This window comes from Rana temporaria, chromosome 7 (genome assembly GCF_905171775.1).
Source record: "Rana temporaria chromosome 7, aRanTem1.1, whole genome shotgun sequence".
NCBI lineage: Eukaryota > Metazoa > Chordata > Amphibia > Anura > Ranidae > Rana > Rana temporaria.
Genome location: NC_053495.1, coordinates 128,706,039 through 128,726,172, shown reverse-complemented (window position 1 = coordinate 128,726,172; position 20,134 = coordinate 128,706,039). Strand labels below are relative to the sequence as shown.

Here is a 20,134-nt window from a genome sequence, read left to right as displayed (position 1 = left end):
CCAAAAAACGCATTAGTGTGAATAGAGCCTCAGTGCCAGTAAGCAGATTTTGCTTAAGTTAATATAAGGCAGAGCGCACTGAAGAGGATTTTTAAAACTACAATAAAGCCTTGGATTGCGAGCATAATTTGTTCCAGAAGAATGCTTGTAATCCAAAGCACTTGTATATCAAACAAATTTTCTCATAAGAAATAATGGAAACTCAAATGATTTGTTCCACAACCATTTATTCACAAGTCCTTCAGTTTATAGTCCATATAAAAAGCAATGTGAAAAGTTGTGTAACCATAAAATATCCATCCACAAATGGCAGCCTCCCCAAGGGGATTAGAAGCAAAATCCAGCAGGAGCTACAGAGTATAAGAGAAGAGAAGAGAGGCGCCTCTAAGTGTAGCAATATGGTTACATTTATTGAAGGTACAACATTTAGCAACTCACATGGTTGGTGATTAAAAGAGGCACATCTAAGTATGCAGGCATTTGGGGTAAAGCTGTCCACATAGACCGTCCTCCTCGCCGCCGGCTCTCACTGCTGTTGGTTTGCATTTGTGATCGGAAAGACTACCCTGCAGTAGAGCGATCTGAAAGCGAGGCTTAAACCACTTGTGGAAGGGACGACGTCAATGGCGGTGTGGAGGACGGTCTATGTGGACAGCTTTACCCCGAAAGCCTTCATACTTGGATGTCTCTCTTATTCATCAACCATGTGAGTTTCTAAATGTTGTACCTTCATTAAATGTAACCATTTTGCTACACTTAGAGGCTCCTCTCTTCTTCTATTTTATGCTCAGTGGTGACATGACTGTACTCTTATATCAAGACATCGCTTGTATATCAAGTCAAATTTTATTTTTTACTGTATTTACATTTTTTAAATATTCATAATGGTTCACTTTAATAAAGAATTGAGCTATAATAGGGAAAAAAACACACTATGTGCTATAACTACTGTAGTTCTAGTGTTATCAAACCTACTGGAATACCCTAGACATGCCCCTTCTATGTTCTTCCCATATTTATCTATGCAGGTTTCCTCTCCCCTAGTGGATTGTTGGGCCGGTAACCGAGGTATGGGACGGCACGTTCCCTTTAGCCACTAGTGCTTTTGTTTTCTGTTTTAAATTGAGTGCAGTATGTCTGGGGTATGTGAAGGGAAATGAACATGCATCTATTCAATGAACTGTCTCGTGCTATAAGCATCGATTTACATAACTTGGTGATGATCAGCAAGTCTCTGTAGAGGTTTCTCTTGATTTTTATTTTCTTTTTTTCCAGGCAAAAACAAAAGGCTTTCCCACCACAGTAGACATTGGTGTCAGATATTCAGAAAAGCACAAGAGACAGTTTAATGACGATAAACTAAAAGCTGGACAGAGCGTTATTGGTTTACAGGTAACGTGTTATTCCCAACTGCAAAGGAGAAAAGCAGGCTTTCATTTGTAGCGGGTGTTTTTGTCGGTTACATTATTTTGGCCTGATTGACTCTACTCATCCACAAGTGGCTCATGTGATCTCTGCCTAACCTTAGTCACTGGAGCTGATTTGTGTTGGGCTGTGAGTAATGTGAATTGTGAAACAGAAACCAGATTACCAGGGCTTTACTGCACACCGGTGCCTTGTGCATAATAAATAAAACTATTAAAAGGCCTGGAGTCCTAAGTGTGTTATAGAGAAGGGAGTATATACAGTGGATCTAAATTTAAGTCTAAAAGTCTGTTAAAATGTCAGGTTTCTGTGACGTAAAAAAATTAGGCAAAGATAAATCATTTCAGAACTTTTTCCACTTTTTTTTTTCATGTAACCTATAAACTGTACAACAAAAATAAAATGACAAAAAAAAAACTAATGTGATTGCATAAGTGTGCACACCCTCTAATGACTGGGGATGTGGCTGTGTTCAATCCAAAGTCATGTTAAATAGAAGTCGGTACACACCTGTGATCATTTTAAAGTGCCTCTGATTTACCCCAAATAAAGTTCAGCTGTTCTAGAAGGTCTTGCACAAACACAATGTAACCATAAACACTTATAGCCCTATAATTAAGTTCATCTAGGTATGGTCAACAGTCCCTAGGGCAGATCAACAAGCATTGGTCCAAAAATCCAGTATTAGAATAGTGGTGGCAGCTGTCCTCGGATAAACCAACTCTGTGGGGTAGAAACAGGAAGGCACCACCTGAGTGTAGTATTAAAACAACCTGTTTAATGTAGGAGTAAAAACACTCGCGTATAAAACAAGCTCATCTGGTGGGGTGCGCTCTCATCCATCCCACAGACATCGCGCTGCGCTCAGAGGACACTGGAGCTGTGGCGAAGCTTATTGGCATTCTGGAACCACAGGAAAGCCGGAAGAACCACCGTGAAGCGCAGGGCAGATGTGATGTCACCGGAGGCGGTCAAGAGACACACAGAAAGCACACCGGAACGGACAGGCTACACTCTGAGCTTCTGCTCTTTCTACTGGCCCTCTAAAAGTGATGAAAAACAGAAGAAAACTGGTCAGGGAGGCTACCAGGAGGCCTACAGCAACATTAAAGGAGCTACAGGAATATCTGGCAAGTACTGTCTGTGTGGTACATGTGACAACAATCTCCCGTATTCCTCATATGTCTGGACTGTGGGGTAGAGAAGCCTTTTCTTTTGAAGAAAAACATCTAAGCCAGGCCAAATTTTGCAAAAACGCATGTGAAGTCTCCCAAAAGCATGTGAGGAAAATGTGTTATGGTCGGATGAAACCAAGGTTGAAAGTTTTGGCCATAATTCCAAAAGCTATGTTTGACGCAAAAACACCCAGTGCAGATCACCAAAAGAACACCATACCCACCGGATACATGGTGGTGGCAGCATCATGGGGCTGTTTTTCTTCGGCTGGAACAGGGGCCTTAGTCAAGGGAGAGGGAATTATGAACCGTTCCATATACCAGTCAATATTGGCACAAAACCTTCAGACTTCTGCTAGAAAGCGGAACATGAAGAGGAACTTCATCTTTCAGCATGACCATGACCAAAAGTGTATACATCCTAATCAACAAAAGAATGACTTCACCAAAAGAATAAAGTTTTGGAAAGGCCCAGACCAAAACCCGATTTGAAAATCTGTGGGGTGATCTGAAGAGGGCTGTGCACAGGAGATGCCATCGCAATCTGGCAGATTTGGAGTAGGCAAATATTGAAAGGTCAAGATGTGCCATGCTGATGGACTCATACCCAAAAAGACTGAGTGCTGTAATAAAATCAAAAGGGGCTTCAACAAAGTATTGGCGTGCACACATTTGCAACTATATATAAAATATTTCAGTTTGTTGTTCAACTGAGTTGTACAGTTAATAGGTCACATTAAAGGTAGAAAAGGTTCTGAAATTATATCTGTCGTAAAAAAAAAAAAATTACATCACAGAAACCTGACATTTTAACAGGGGGGTGTAGACTTTTTAAAGCCACGGTAGATATTCCAGCCTATTGCCACAGTCCTAAGCCAAGTTTCATGATATATTTTTTTTATTTCTTATTTTTACTTGTAGTTGTGTTTTTATTGGTTGGATTTGTTGTCCTATTTTCTCAATATTTTTGTTTCTAGGCTTCTGGGAGGGAACACAAATGACCAGGGAACCTGGCTGTGCAGTTCAATACCTACTGGGGCCCCTTAATTACATAGGTTATTTTATTTTATTTTTTTTTTGGAAAAGGTGAACTTAGTCTTTTAAAAAAGTTGAGCAGCACCACTGATGTAACACAAAAGCCAAGCTTTTTCTTTGTTAAAAACAAGCAAAAAACAAAACCATGTAATAATGTGCTGTAGCGTGGTAATGTGCTTCAACCTTCAGGCCTCATGCACACTGGACACTAAAATAACGTTCTAAAAACGCCAGTAGCTTTGCAGTGAGTTTTTCAACTTTTTTTCAGCCTTTTTAAACTTTTTTTCCCACAGCAGTTTTTCCACGTTAGCGTTTTTTGGTTGAAGAGAAAAAACGTTTTTTTTTTTTTCGTTGATCGTTCATCATGAGGCGACCTTTGGGAAAGCCATTTCTGGATGAGCTGATCATAATTTTTTTTTTTTTTTTTTTTATTGAATGTGGAAGTACACCTGACAGAATCTTTTCCTTTTTGCTTCCGTAGATGGGAACAAACAAATGTGCAAGCCAAGCAGGAATGACGGCCTACGGTACAAGACGACATTTGTATGATCCAAAGATGCAGACTGATAAACCATTTGACCAGACGACAATCAGTTTACAGATGGGAACAAACAAAGGTGCCAGCCAGGTAAATATACCAATCAGCGCCAATAATTAAATGCACAATGTATTGTCATTTCTTTCATTGATGCCAGGCAATGTGTGCATGTTGTATAGAACTGATTTTCCTTTTTAATAGTTGAGCTTAAAGTAAATACTTAGTTAAAAATAACAAACCTGCTCTGTGCCGTGGTTTTAACAGAGCAGCCTGGTTTTTCCTCTCGGGTCCCTCGCTGGCTCTCCTGGGCCGGCCCTCCCGTTGAGTCCCTCCACAGCATGCAGCTTGCTATGGAGGCAGCCGAGCCGCAGCTCCGCGTGTCCATTCAGACACGGAGCCGCGGCTTTGATCCTCCCCCTTCTCTCTTCATTGGCTGACTGACTTTGACAGCAGCGGGAGACAATGGCGCCACGCTGCCTTCTCAGCCAATGAGTCCTGGGCAGCCAAGACACTCCTACAATATCGCTGGAAAGAGGTGAGGCTCAGGTAAGTATTGGGGGGGCTGATGCATAGAATGCATTGGGATAAAAAATCTTCTGCCTTTACTACCACTTTTTTAAAGGTACCATTTTGTCCTAAGGATTTTAATCACTAGATCACATAATTTTTCTCTTACCACTATGCAATATATTTTATATTCATAATGTACATTTATACTGCAGTAGAATCATACACAGTACTACTATATTCACCACAATGGGAAAAATAAATCCTATTCTATAAAACATATTCTCTGCCCTTACTCCGATCACCTGAGAGATTACAGTGTGCCCCGCATTGATCGTGCAAAGGGGAGGACATGCTGTGGCTGTCATTCGGCTATAGCGCGGACGGGGAAGAGGTTGAACGTCCAGTGTGCATGAGGCCTTGCCTGGAAACGTGGCAGCTCTGACAGAGTACGCTGGCCGTAAGAATGTCTGTCTAGCAGGGAACACTTAAAGGGATTGTAAAGCTTTGAATATTTTTGTTTTTATTAAAATAATAAACACGTTATGCTTAACTACTCGGCAGCCCCAATCCTCCTCTTCTGGTGCTCCTGGTCCCCCCATAGAGCATTGCTTTCTACGGGGGTACTTGTGCGGGCTTCCCAAGCTGCCCGCTTCCTTTACTATGAATCTGCCCAGTGAGGAGAGAGCAGAGTGCCGCTGCTCTTGTGCACAGCACTGGATCGAAACCGGGCTTGGGAGATCCTGTTACACTGCTTTTTACCTTCATGCATAGCATGCATTTAAGTAAAAAACGCTTTAGGCCCCTTTTACTTGTGTGACCTGAGTTGTGCATTTTTTGCTTGAAGCAATGCCTGTGTAATCTTAAAGCGGGGGTTCACCCTATCGACGGGAAAAAAAATAAATACATTTATTTTACCTTAAAATCAGGCATTGTAGCGCGAGCTACAGTATGCCTGTCCCGAATTTTTTACCCCCGTACTCACCTTGTAGTCGTCCATCGAAGATACCGGGGAATGGGCGTGCCTATGGAGACGGAGGATGATTGACGGCCGGCTCTGGCGCGTCACGCATCTCCGGAAATAGCTGAAATAGGCTTGGTCTTCACGACGCGTGCGCATAGCCTGTGCGCAGGCGCCGTGAAGAGCCGAGACCTACTCCGGCTGTCTTCGGGGAGAGTGACGTGCCAGGGCCGGCCGTCAATCATCCTCCCTCTCCATAGGCACGCCCATTCCCCGCGGGAGCCGGAATCTACGATGGACGACTACAAGGTGAGTACGGGGTTAAAAAAATCGGGACAGGCATACTGTAGCTCGCGCTACAATGCCTGTCTCGATGGTAAAATCATGGGATTGTGGGTGAACTACCGCTTTAAGGTTAATGGAGCTAAAGTAGTGCAGGGACTATTTTGAAGTCACACATATATGAACGTTGCCCATTGGAAATCATGGGGTATGACTTGTCATGCGAGTCTGCAGACCCAAGTCACAGCACATGTTGCACAAGTGTTAAAAAAAAAAAAACACTGGAGCCACTTTAAGATGTCCACACAATTAGTCGATTTTATAAAAAAAAAAAGTGTTGTTCGAAAATACTTAAATTGTATTTGGTTTTAACACGTGATTTAGGAAGGCATGCAATTCCCTGAACAAAAAACACTGTTAAGCCTCATACACACGATCGGACTTCCATCAGACTTTTCCGTGGATTTTGCTCACAATGGGCGTTGGCCGTGAACTTGGTATGCATACACACGGCAGGACTTTTTCAGCCAACATTCACCAAATCGTGTGTTTTTTTTTTCAGCTCTTTACCGCCACCCTTTGGGCAACTCCTGCTATTGTCTGATTTTTAGCATTGGTTCTGAGCATGCGTGTTTTGTACTTTGGACTTGTGTACACACAATAGGATTAGCCACCATCGGACATTTGTTGCCAGAAAGTTTGTCTGTTTGTACAGCGAACATTTGTCTGAAAAGGCAAAAAAGTTTGCCCGATAGAGCGTACACGTGGTCGGATTGTCCGATCAAACAGTTTGACATTTGTTGTCAAAAAGTCCGATTGTGTACGGGCCTTTAGAAATGTGTGCGTTTTTGAGAAAAAAAAAACGTCCTGCGCCTTCTTGTCTTTAGTGTAAGATGTGGCTTCATCTGTGTGGTGCCTTGTTGTGGCATTCATTCTAAATAAATGGATACATCTTAACCATTGACCTACGGAAGGCTATCCACCCCCCCCCCCCCCCTTATGACCAGTGCATTTTTTTCTTTTCAGTACTGTTCTTACTGTAAGTGGCAATTATGCGGTCATTCTACTTTTCTGTTAAACCAATCCAATACAAAATAATTGCAATTTCTTCATAAATTTAGGCTAAAGTGTATTCTGGTAAAAAAAACATATTGGTTTGTGTGAACGTTTCAGCATCTAGATACTATGGTGTATTTACACAGCTATAGATGCTATACTGTGATGTTTTACACTGTACTAATGACACTGGCTGGGAAGTGGTTATGATCTACGGGCAATCAAGGTTAACACCAAGCCTAACAATGTATAATGTGTGCTTTTCTTTTTGTTCTGCCTGTTTTTTTTCTCCCTGCTTTTCAGGGAGAAGGGCCAGATCACTGTTCCCTATACAGAGTTCTGTGTGTAATTGGACACAGCTGACTTTGGCCAAAATCATTGGTTGAAATCGTCTGCCAAACTCGTGCTGTGTCCAATCACGGCAGGGGGCCAGAAGGTCGTCATGTGCACACATGCGATTGTGCCTGTACCTGATGCCTGCTAGCAGTATATTTACTTTGAGCAGTCGGCAGGTAGTTGGTGCAACACAAGTTATCTAACAAAGCGATGCATGGTAACTTAGTGCGATGGAACGGTCCGGTATAATTTGGGCCCGATCTTGCCAAAGTTGTGAGAAAATTGTGTATTCTTTCGATAACGTGGAGATATCTGCAAAGCTATGGAAGTGTGAATACAGATTAATCTTAGCTATACTAAAGCCTTTTGTTTCTTTGCTAGGCTGGTATGTCTGCACCAGGAACAAGACGAGACATCTATGATCAGAAAGGAATTCTTCAGCCCATCGACAACTCCACAATCTCACTACAAATGGGCACCAATAAAGTGGCATCTCAGAAGGGAATGAGCGTATATGGCCTTGGCCGGCAAGTGTACGACCCCAAATACTGCGCCGCCCCCACAGAACCAATCATACACAATGGCAGCCAAGGGACCGGCACAAATGGCTCAGAGATCAGCGACAGCGACTATCAGGCAGAATACCCTGAAGAATACACAGGAGAGTACCCAGACGACTACCCTAGAGATTACCATGGCCAGTACAGTGACCAGGGCATAGATTACTAGGTCTATACAGTCTCCTCAGTATTAGTTCTTATTTTATTCAATGAAGACCAAGCTAGCCTTGTGTAATTTTTTATTTTTTTCTGTCTTCCTTAAACACTACTATGCTTTAATATGGAAAAACAAATTGCCTTATGTACATTCCTTATTTCATCTCTGCCTTGTATCCCTAGTTGCCTTCTAGTGCTGAGATTGAGGTTACCCGGCAGCATTACCAGGAACTGCATATGAAGTAAAAGGAATACTGTGAATACGGAAGGGAGATTTGTACAGTCAGTTAAGGACTATGCATTTTACTGCGATACATATCATATTGCATCCTACGTTCATAAGTCTACATAAGTTCTTGTATTTTTTTTTAATTGCCAATGGCTAAGGTAACATTTTTAACTAGTTTTCTATTTCCATAGTGTATTTTAGGTGGTTTTAAGTGATGTAGGCAGTAGCCATGATGTGAAGTGAGCATTTTCTTTGGCTAAATGTTTTTTTATTACAAAATGGCTGCCTTAACTAGATGGTGTGTTCTTACCAGATACACTTTAACTATTAGTTGCCTTAGCAGAGCTCTGATCTGCTTTTTTTTTTTTTTTCCTGCCCACGGGACCACATGTACTGCACAGGAAGAAAATTCTGGAATAATGTTCCCAGTAGTTTGTAAATGTTTATACATTCGGTTATCTCCCCACCTAGAAAATTGCAGACATCAGTCTTGTTTATAGCTGTGCTGTCTGAGAGGTGCAATTTGTGAGGAATATTTTGGTGGTGGTGATATTGTCCTTTTGTGACTGGCTTTCCTGTCTGTCCGAGGCTTTGGGTGCAACAGATTAGTGATTGTTCAGTGAAAATGGTGGTTAGGGGAAGAGGAGGATAAATAAAACGAAGTAAGGAAAATCTGCAGTGGGTGGCTCTTAAAGTCCTCCAACATGGTGGTTTGGGTAAAGCTAATGTCTTCATTTGAACTGCGCTGTACCTCCCAAGGACCCATTCCCACCACTGCATGGGGACATTTTCTACGTGCTGCATTAGTCCTGCGAGGTTCTAATTCAGTAAGTTAAATACAAAGTTATAAAAATGATGGCATCTATCTCTACTGTAAATGTTGGTGAGACTGATCTCTAGAAAATAGCCAAGTATAGTGTGTGGTGCAATCGCGTCTCTAAATTTCATACTGCAAGGCTACTTTCTGTTTCCATGTCCCTGTGACTGGGCATATGGGGTCTGGAGGAAGGATCCTACATTCATGGCCAGTCAAATGGATTTGTCTAGCTTTGTTCTGGAAGAACTGGGTTTTGTTTATAGACTTGCCGTATGTTGGTGTTTCCTAGCCCTCTTACCAGTAACTGGCGTTGTGCCGCCAGTCAGATGTGGTATGTAGCCAGGAGTGGGGTTCTCCTTTATTGGGGAATAAATTGTGACCTATTGCTAACACTTTAGTTCAAGCTTCATCCACCGAGATGTTTAGGATATTAACCTCCATAAAATGAAAATGACTGCCTGCAATTTATGTTGGCGAGTGGCTAGTGACTACACAGCTTGTGATTTTATAGTTTGAAAGGCAGGCTTTTATCTTCAGATAAAGACTGTACAAATTCTTAATTTTTTTTTTAAATGGCAGTTTATTGGTGTCTTTAATTTTAATAGAAGACTTGATATTTGCTGGGATTCCTTGGTTAAAATGTTTAACCAATATGAAGTCAACCCACCCAGCAGAGCAGCCAGTGGTTGCAGGCCTCCAGCAAGGTCAATGACAGTTTAATGTGTTCTGCACATAATCTTTACCTTTGTACACAACATTCCAGCATGAAATGGTAAATCATGTTCTAACTTGGCCTGGCAGGAAGATTTGACGGTTATGACAGGTGAAGGGACCACATGTTCAGAGATGTAGAAAGTGTACCCTTTATATTCCCGTGCTGCTGGCAGGAAAATCCTGTGCTTTGTAACCTGCCCTGCAATGTTTAGTTGTCTTATGAAGGGACCATGTAAAAAAAAGTCTGGACCATGCAAATATGCAAATGTCTTGTCTCCATTGCTCCAAGGTCCTGCAGCCAGTCATGTTGTAGACACCCATTGGGTATAAAAGGATTTTAATGACAGTGCATTTACAGTTGTCTGTGCCATAATGTACCCATCTAGATGTGCTTAGTTTCTTTTATGTGTATTTATTGCCACATTTCTCAGCATAAACCGATCCCATTGTATTTTTTTATAAATAAATTTTGATATTTTTTTTTTTTCTTTGGAGATCTCAAACTGTCTCGGTTTCATTTGTTTGTGCATGTTAGTTGATTCAACAGCTTACCCGCTTTGTAAAGGCCCAAATATATAAAGACCATTGGGGTTAAAGATGGGGGGAGCCCATTTATTATTGGGGGGGGGGGGAGAAACAAAGCAAGCTGCTGACAGGTATAATTTGAAATATGGGAAGAATAGTTTGCCAAGCAAGTAGCAAAGCCCAGAGAATTGCCCAAGATCCACGGATGAACTCCAGATTCTGGTTAAAGCTGAGCTCCACTCACAAATGGAAGCTCTACTTGTTTGCACCCTCCACTACCACATTTGGCACTTTTTGGGGGTGAGTGGGTACCCACTTCTGCCTCAGATCGCAGCAGCTCAGACCCCCTCCTTCCCCTGCACAAGGTGCAGCATGACTTGCGCAGGAGGATACGGCTGTAAAGCCACATGGATTTACTCCCTGTTTTCCTTACTAGAGATGCCAGCGCCTGCACCCAAAGCCGGATCCTCGGACAAGTGTCCTTATATAAAAGAAGTTGGAACAGCCACCTGATAGAATTTAACAATTCTATGAACAGAAGCCCACGTGGCAGCCTTGAAAAAGATGCCAGGAAGTTTTAACAGATCTGCCAGAATGTGCATTGACTGGGATGGAAGGCACCCTATTCATTAGAATATATAGACTTCTACGGTGCTCTGTCTAATCCACCTACATTCCCCCCCACCCACTGCTGTCCATCTAGGAATGGCAAAGGAACAGTCCCCCAATATAGAAACTTGCCCACATGCTAAGGCTGCACCTGCAGCAGCATCAGTGCTAAAAGCAACATTAACAGGATGGCCTTGACCATTTAAAGCGAGTAACCCCCCCCCCCCCCCTATAGTTTTCAGCCAAGGAAGCTGCCATCTTTGCCTGTTTAATCTACAGCTGCCATGATGCTGCACATGTGATCAGTTATGACACCAGTCATTGGATGGTTTGGTTGAGAGCGCAACCAATGGGAGTGTTTCATTTACAGCGCGTGACAGAAATGTAACAGTTTTATGGATGGGTTTACTTGCGCTTTAATGCGAGTCCAGGTAAAGTTTCCCAAAATTTTGCTGGGGAGTCAACCAATTCGGAAGCTGCAGAAAAAGCGTCAGTGGCTTTGGTGCAGCCAAGTCTTGATAAAATAATCGCTATGGAAAATATCCAGAGAAAGGGGGAAAAACAGCCATAAAAAGATGATGGACCTTTCCTCTCTGAGAGAAGCTTATCACTGAAGAACACTCGAAAAACTGAAGCTAGCTGACAGCGGGAGGGAGCTTATGGAGAATGACCCAAAAGGTGTTCTATCACATGAAGGTAGCTGCATATAACCCAGTTGCCTGTGTCCTGTACTTTACAATGTGCAAAAAACAGAAGGGAGACTTTGGGGATCAGCCATGGTTTCTGAAACTGCCATGTGCCTGGCTGCCATGCCAATTTCTCTGGCCTTTAGACCCCTTTCACACTGGAGATGCTTTTCAGGTGCTTTAGTACTAAAAATGGCGCCTTTTAAAAAGCTCCATCTGCGGGGTGCCGTGCCGGTTGGATATCAAAAAAGTCCTGCAAGCAGGTTCTTTGAGGCGCTTTACCAGTGGTGTATACACTGGTCCTAAAGCACCCCTGCCCATTAAAATCAATTGGCAGCACCGCTCTGCAGGCACTTTTAATGCTTTATTTGGCAGCTAGCAGGGGTTAAAAGCGCTTCAAAAATTACGGTAAAGCGCCGCTAAAACTAGTGCCACTTTATCACCGACGCCCCCGCGCTTGCAGTGTGAAAAGGCTCTTATACTTTTGACACCCTGGCCTTTAATTATGACCAGGTTTTTTTTTTTTCACTTACTCTGTGCTTGATTTAGACTGGTGAATCAGACTACCAGGTGACGAGCCGTTTCAAAAGCATTGATGACCCCCAAATTCTTCTGTTAAAGGTGAATTTCAGACATTGATAAAATATGATATAACAAACTGTTAATCCTCATCTCATAATGGTTTTAAAATAACAATGTCATGGAAAATGTAAAACATTTAGATGTCCTTGGAAGAGGTGTCATCAGAAGGTTTTACTTCACGAAAATGTTGGATTTCTGCTCCTTATCTGTTTATAGTAACAATGGTCATTGGGACAAATCTGGGGACATATGGAGGAAAAAAAAAAATATGGGTTTGGGACTTTATATGACGCACAAGCCGATCATCCCTGGTTACTGGGCAATGAGGGGGAAGGGTTGGGACTTAATATGAAGCATGCAGCCAGGGAGATGCCACCACAAGAATGTGCCTGGCAGGTACAGCGAGTTAGAACTGTATAGGCTGCATATTGCATGACAACAAAATACAATAAATGTATATTTCATACAAAATGGAACATGGTAGTATAGTATTGCAAACATCATAAAGTCATCTTGCATGTCTCCACAATGTGGTTTACAAAGTCAGGTTGAAAAAAGACAATTCCAAGTCATCTAGTTCAACCATAAAAAAAAAAAAATATCATCAAACGATACCATATACACAATCCTATACCCACAGCTGATCCAGAGGAAGGTGAAACACCCTTCCTCTGTGGTAAACATTACATTGCAAGATTGTTCCAATCAAATAAGGTTAACGGGTGTGTGGGGGGATGCATCTAATGGCTCAAAGCTTTTTGTGGCTTCTGCCATTCTTCGGGAGAGGATGTAGGAATAAGGTGTCTTCAAAAAAGTATTAAAAAAAAAAAAAAAATACAAAAAATGTAAAGATTGTAAACGTGAGAAAGCGGGAATGGAAAAAAAAAAATACATATATTTTCATGTAACCTATACAGTATTAACTCGCTCTGTACCTGCCAAACACATTCTTGCTGTGGCATCTCCCTGGCTGCATATAAAGTCCAAACTCTTCCCCCTCATTGCCCAGTACATGGGGACAGAAACTTCACTAAAAATTTCAAACTTGTCCCCACTTTTCAAAACTTTAGCCACAATTTTTTTTTTAGATGCATTTAAGTTAACAAAACAAAAGTGTATTAAATTTTGAAAAAATGGACCAGAAGAAAGCACTGCAATCATTTATAAAAAATAAAAGGTACTAAATGATACCAGAACTATAATGCATGGTGGAATTTAGAATTCACAATGAGATAAAAGCCTTGGCCTAAAATCAGGTGATGTTCCAGCCTTGGCTCCTTCAGGGAACTGGCACTTTCATTATGTGTTCTGTGGGGTTCGGTGTGGATCATTCCCTGCCTTTCTTTTCTGCTCTGGTAACTCTTGCCACAAATACATATCCAATGGTGGGCAGAATGCCAACAGGAATATTGCCTTTAATCATTGTGCTGTTTGAGGCTTCTGCCTAATCGGACTCTCGGGGGACCTACTGACTGTCCCTTTCGGAAAAGACTCCAAGTCTTCTGAGCTCCTGCATAGATTTGTACTGCATTCAGTGGCCACTGCCGTGCCTAATGCTATGGAGATGCTGAGGCTTAGGCCACATCCTTATACATTCCTGGCATGTAAGGAATTTCTTGCGTAAATACAGCAGGTTTATATAAAAATCGGATTTTAGCCAAACATACTCAAATGGTATGTGTCCATCAGGAAGCTTGGCAAGCTTTTACTAATGGAAAATGTATGGAATGTTGCATGAATTTGTTTATTCAAAGAGAGCTCCTCGGAGAAATCCATGATAACTGTAGCTTTATAAAATATCCAGGTATGTTTCTAGCTGGAAATAACCAAACCTCGGAAGGCATATTCATTTAGGAGACGGTGTAAAATCTCCTTATTGCCAGTAATCTGGTGCTCTGGGAACTCCACAGGCTGTGCACTCCCAAGCCATAAAGACCTATAACCAGATGCTGCTGTTCAACCAAGAAGCAATACATGATTCTGGATACATGGATACATTTTATAAACTTAAAGTGGTTTTAAATCCTTACCTATACTAGCCTCGTGTGATGCACAGAGATGAAACAAATCCTCCTGCATAAGTTGTACCTATTTATCTGCAGCCATTTATCCTGTGCACCCTTGTAACACTCAAATGAGAAACATTTTTTAAAGACTCAATGCAGGAGCTGCAATTAAACTCTGTACAAGAGCTCTGAAAGCTGATTGGAGGGGGTTGCCCCCCCCCCTTTGCACAGCATAGAGCTGAGGCTGTCAATCACAAGCGGTGTGCTGGAGATCCTCATCACCATATGATGTCAGGAAAACATGTCAGAAGTGACTAATGCAGATGGCACAGGAACAAGGCAGCAGAAAGAAATTACACTTAGGCTGCATCCACACCTGGGCATTTTGAATCGTGGTAATTTTTTTTTTTTTTTTTTATAATTTCTTTAACTTTCAAAAATATCAGTTACGTAAAAAAAATATTCTAAAAACAATTTATATACATTCCCCACCATTCTCTCACCCCCCCTTTTTTTTTACCATTTTGTCTCCTCCTTCCCTCTCCTATATCCCCAGCATGTCAGCATATTTCTTTGTACTTTTAAACTCCATCTTTTTCATATGTTATAAAATGTTTCTATCTCATCCTGTCTCCATTTTATATATAGATATATATTCTACTCTCTCAACCCAATCTTTTATGGTAGGGCTTTAGAGGTATCACTCCTATACTGAGCTCTTATATTGTTTTATTGTATTTTCTGTACAATTGAATAAACAGACCCTCGGGTCTTCAGTAAAATCTATACCTGTGATCTCCCATTATTGTTGCAACACCTTCTGTCAATATTCCTGTTTTTTTGGGCATTTCCACCATAGGTGGGCGATAGTTCCTTCTATATTACATCCTCTCCAACATGGAGATGATTTGTCTGGTTGAAATTTTTGTGGCGATTTTGTCCGCAATGTCAGAACGCTTTGCTAAAATGACAAATCACAGTGTGATTTTCAAATGACATTTATTGTAATGGCACCTAAAACATGGTGTAAAAAAGAAAGGTGAGAATGGTGCGCTTATTCAATAATGTTCCATAAAGTAATATACTCAAAGAATGAATATGATGAGTATCCAAACATACAAATTAGTAAATAAATGTGAATAAAGTCCAACTAAAACCCAATGGTAGGAGTTAGTTCATATGAAGGCAAAAATCTCAGAGATAACTTGATAGAAGAAAAAAAACAGATAAAATATCTATCCAAACATCGACCATTAAATTTATGAATTGGCGGCTCACCGCCAACAATGACCCAAGGGGTCAAACAAGGCTCATCAGATAAGGAATCCTGCTGATAGATCTGTAAAGGCATCCAGGTCCCAGATGAAGACGAAGAACTACGTCCAAAAATTGGCATCAAAACATCTTGGGTAATTCCATACATAGAGGAAACAGCTCGCTCCAAGGAATAATACTTATTGTATAAATTGTGCTCAAAGGAAACAAAGAACAGCCATAATGCAATATTGCCAAATGAAAAGTACATTTATTTAGTAAAAAACCTGCTTACATCAAGTAAGGATAAAAACCGCAGTAAAAAGCAATGGGAGTAGTGACACACAGGCCTCCTCACCGTACTGCTGTTAAATCACCACTGGAACTGACGTCACATGGCTCCATCCGACGCGTTGCGTCTCTGGTCACATGACTTCCTCAGTTTGTTTGGATACTCATCATATTTTTTCTTTGAGTATATTACTTTATGGCACATTATTGAATAAAGGCACAATTCCTATCTTTCTCTTTTGCATTTATTACGCAGTGTTTTTTGAGTACACTAAGTGGTTGCAGCCAATTCACTGTCATTATACATTATAACTATATATTTTTTTTTTTTCTGAGTTTATTTTCACTATATTAACTGGAGGTTGATGGCTTATATTTACTTACAAATTCTAACATAGTAGCACGCAAGTTTTTCCCTTATAACATAAAAACATGGTGTTGTTCTGCCTCGATAAATCGCGTGGCAATCCACATTGCGTTAAGCTTGTTGCCCAAAAATGGATCAGGCGCTTCTTTCGGGTGACAAGCTTTGCGTGATGCGGTTTGAACTTTGTATAGATACAAGTAAACACTATAGAAATATGTGCTTTGTTAGATTTTATGTCTGAGATTTACAAGCACTTTTAAGGTAAGCTGTGGCGCTTTCTGACTGTTGGACAGAATTGGATTTTTTTTTTTGTGAACTTCTTTTGTTTTTACGGTAAGCATTGCTATATACAGTAGTACATCACTTGAATAAGTACTTGATTTTCCACAGATTTGTACTCTCTAGCAGTCACACTCTCTCTGTACCAACAGAAGAAAGGCAAGTCTTTCTTTACACTGCGATTGGGAATAACCATTTATTGTAAAGTGTACCTGTGGTCTCCCAGCACATACTTGTAGGATGCGCTCCTTGAAAAAACACAAAAATTAAAAAAATATATACTGGTCCAACATTTAATATCATACATCTTTTATAAAAATATAATGATTCTCACTGTGTTACATAATGTGAAAAGCACATAAAACACAGGCTCTGCAAACATTTCAAATAGTAATATTTAAAAATATGAGTATATCTTAAAGAAAATGATGAACAGCAATATAAAGATGGCAAGTGCAAAAAGCTTTTTTTTTTATAGTGTATATTGCAATTTAATAAACAGTACACCCTAGTTTAGTGTAGAGTGTAAAAGGCACTGTAGAATTCTGGATGAAATGACACTGGACACAGTCCTTTGGGCTCAAGGATCCACAGGCGTTTTTTTGTGGCTAGGCCTCTCCCAAATGCCAGAAGAATCGACTGGTTTAGGTAATGTACCGGCAAGGTAAGAGGGGTTTGTCATCCACCATATGTCTTTATTTAGAGAACATGTCAGGCACTCAGTCCGCTCTTGCTATTGGTCGCAGCTCAGTTCCATCCTCTCCGTTCTGCAGTGGCCTGTTCTTTATCGCCTCTGGGTCACTGTTACTTTGGTGTATTAATGTCTGTGAAAACAATTTTGAAACCACAAGATATATTATAAAAGTGCAGTTCAATAAATGTTGCACAAATTCAACACAAATTAGAAGAGGCATAAACATAAAGCAGGTTTATATGAAGGCATATTAAAATGTATTTGATTGGAGCTAGGGTTACTATCATATGTTAAAGTGATACTAAACACACCCTCTTCATTTCACATTATCCCTTGTATATGGATGATGGCACTGTAATTATTTTAATTAAAAAAAAAAAATCTAAGTACCTTTTTCCTAATCGATATATACAGCTGTCACATGACCCAGTACAGCAGGATAAACCAGATTTGGTTTTATTACAGAAAACAAATCTCTTCGTGACTCAGTATTAACCGCATGTAATACACCATTTATTGATAGATTTTATTGACAGTTTAAAGTGGAGGTTCACCTAAAAACCTTTTTTTTAACATTAGATTGAGGCTCGTTTTGTTAAGGGGAATCGGGTGTTTTTTTTTACAATCGAAGCAGTACTTACCGTTTTAGAGAGCGATCTTCTCCGCTGCTTCCGGGTATGGGCTGCGGGACTGGGCATTCCTATTTGATTGACAGGCTTTCGACGGTCGCATACATCGCGTCACGATTTTCCGAAAGTAGCCGAACGTCTGTGCGCAGGCGCCGTATAGAGCCGCACCGACTTTCGGCTACTCGTGTCGCGATGTATGCGACCGTCGGAAGCCTGTCAATCAAATAGGAACACCCAGTCCCTAAGACCATACCCGGAAGCGGCGGAGAAGATCTCTCTCTAAAACGGTAAGTACTGCTTCGATTTAAAAAAAAACGACCCGATTCCCCTTGACAATATGAGCATCAATCTAATGTTAAAAAAAAAAAAATTTCAGGTGGACTCCCGCTTTAAGGTCAAAACTGAACAGTTTCCAAAAGTTTGTCTTCTAAACGAATGGACCTGGCTTTATTAGAAGACGCGATTTATCAATGCATTTAAAAGTCCATAAGCATCGTTTTTGTTAACTTTTTTCATTAGTGGGCTGTAAATAAATAAACAAACAAAAAAACAAAACAGAATCTCCCCCCACCAGGATACTGTATTCTGTCAGAATACACTGATCAGTGGCTTACCAGTATAAGCCCTAGTTCACACCAGTAGTCACACTACTTCAGAGCGATTTCAAAGCCGCAGATCAGTGTGATTTGCACCTCTGATTTCATTGCGGCAATGAAATCTGAAAAAAGCTGGACTGGAACCTTTTTCAAAGTTGCAGCGACCTCTGGTTCCATTGGTGGCAATGAGGTGCGACTTGTCATGCAACTTTGAAACTTCGCACCAGTGTGAACAAGAGCTAAAACAAACCACTTCTGATGACTAGGAAAGCCTACACACCGATTGAAATGTTGATTGCTTCCTCCTGGACCTACTAAATTTCAGTCATTGCATGGCCAGCTTTAAACTGTGGAAGACAGATCAAGTTCATTGTAGATTCATATCTCACCACAGAATGTTTGAATATTTACTCACCAGAGGCTGATCTCTATGGAGAAGACATTTTAGAATGGGGATATCTGGGAAAGTGGCTAAATGCCCTTACAATTTCCTATTTATCTATGTCCCAAAATTGGATAAGAGTAGCCCAATGATGATCCTCCTTTCACCTAGAATACCTTATAGTTTTCAACAAGTAGTACCAAGAGCATGAACATAAACAGAGTCATGGGACTTATCTCTCTGAAGGAACTCCTAGAAAATAATTGTCTGAGTACAAAACTTCTACCTTCTTCCTCGTCCATTGAGAGAAAAAAGGAATTAAGATACTGCCGGGGCGACCAAAAGCCGTCCAACTAAGGGGTGGGGTGGGTATCAGAGCAACGATGGTTAATAGGCCCAAGTGAGCAGAACTTTGGACTGCTTGCCTGAAGGACTGTCGCCCACTGCCGACACCTAATGAGATCTACTTGATGTTCAAGAACAAAAAAGAAAGGTCACCGCCAGAGGTAGCGTTACTCCACAAGGAAGGGAACACAGACCTGGGTCAAGCAAGATTCTTGAAAACCAGAACCCCACAAAAACAGATAGACCAACAAATTCTTATGCAGGGGAAAAAAAAACGTATGTGGCCAGCCCACCACGGATGTATATTGACTCCTAAGACAGTCAGAGAACTTGGGCTAGATCCCACAAAGTCAATATAACTGAAGGGTAAGGTGCATGGGTGATACCCCCACAAGGGAAATTGAGGTGAGATTTTAGCCCTAAACGGGCGAGATAAAACCGATGATAAAGCTCATACATTTCCCTGGCACCACTGGGGCATTTCAGAAGATCCTGTTTATAAACGGTCTTGCTATAGGTCTAAGAAAGTGCCCGATTCCTGAGATCAAGGGAACTGTCAACAGCCATGGAGCAAGAGATATAAATCTCAGCAGAACGTTGACCTGAGTAATAGGAGGGCAAGAGAAGGCATCCAATGAAACATTCTCAAGAGGCTACAAATCAGCCAACAAAGGAAGACCTATCCCCACATGGACAGGTACCACACAGCCATCAATACATACTTTGTTCCTGTAGATGGATACCAGCAGCAGGAAACTAATGTGTAACTCCAGCTGACCATTCAGGGAGGCCCAGGTTCTCCAGCGAAAATGTTCACCTACCAGGCAGTATTGGAGGCACACCTAGGCATGTTAACCTCTCCTCTACGTCAACAGTCTACCAGATGAGAGGAACATGACATGAAATCTGAAAAAGCACATTCTTCTACGGTAGCACCTCAATGGTGTTTAACAGAGTCTGAAGTAGGAAACTTGCTCAAAGCGGTATCCCCCAATAAAGAAAAAAACACCTGTTCTGAAGGGTCATAGAGTAGTCTTGGGAATAATGGTTCTTCAGTGAGTGAATCCCCGATGCAAGTAGAAGGAACCATCCAAGCTA

The 20,134-nt window shown here is 41.2% G+C and overlaps 2 protein-coding genes across 4 annotated transcripts in view; one reads left to right on the top strand and one right to left on the bottom strand.

Annotated features, from left to right (window-relative positions):
* Nucleotides 1-9,167, top strand: part of CNN3 (calponin 3) — a 62,352-nt gene extending 53,185 nt beyond the window's left edge. Inside the window, exons 5-7 of the mRNA XM_040359968.1 lie at nucleotides 1,276-1,392; nucleotides 4,117-4,263; nucleotides 7,697-9,167. Coding sequence (XP_040215902.1) covers nucleotides 1,276-1,392; nucleotides 4,117-4,263; nucleotides 7,697-8,044 — 612 coding nt within the window. The 3' untranslated portion in view covers nucleotides 8,045-9,167. The remainder of the gene's footprint in view (nucleotides 1-1,275; nucleotides 1,393-4,116; nucleotides 4,264-7,696) is intronic.
* A 7,387-nt stretch (nucleotides 9,168-16,554) lies between these two features.
* Nucleotides 16,555-20,134, bottom strand: part of SLC44A3 (solute carrier family 44 member 3) — a 184,165-nt gene continuing 180,585 nt past the window's right edge. For all 3 annotated transcript variants that reach the window (XM_040359964.1, XM_040359965.1, XM_040359967.1), the window contains one exon: nucleotides 16,555-17,214. In XM_040359964.1, the coding sequence (XP_040215898.1) occupies nucleotides 17,110-17,214 (105 nt within the window). In that variant the 3' untranslated portion in view covers nucleotides 16,555-17,109. The remainder of the gene's footprint in view (nucleotides 17,215-20,134) is intronic.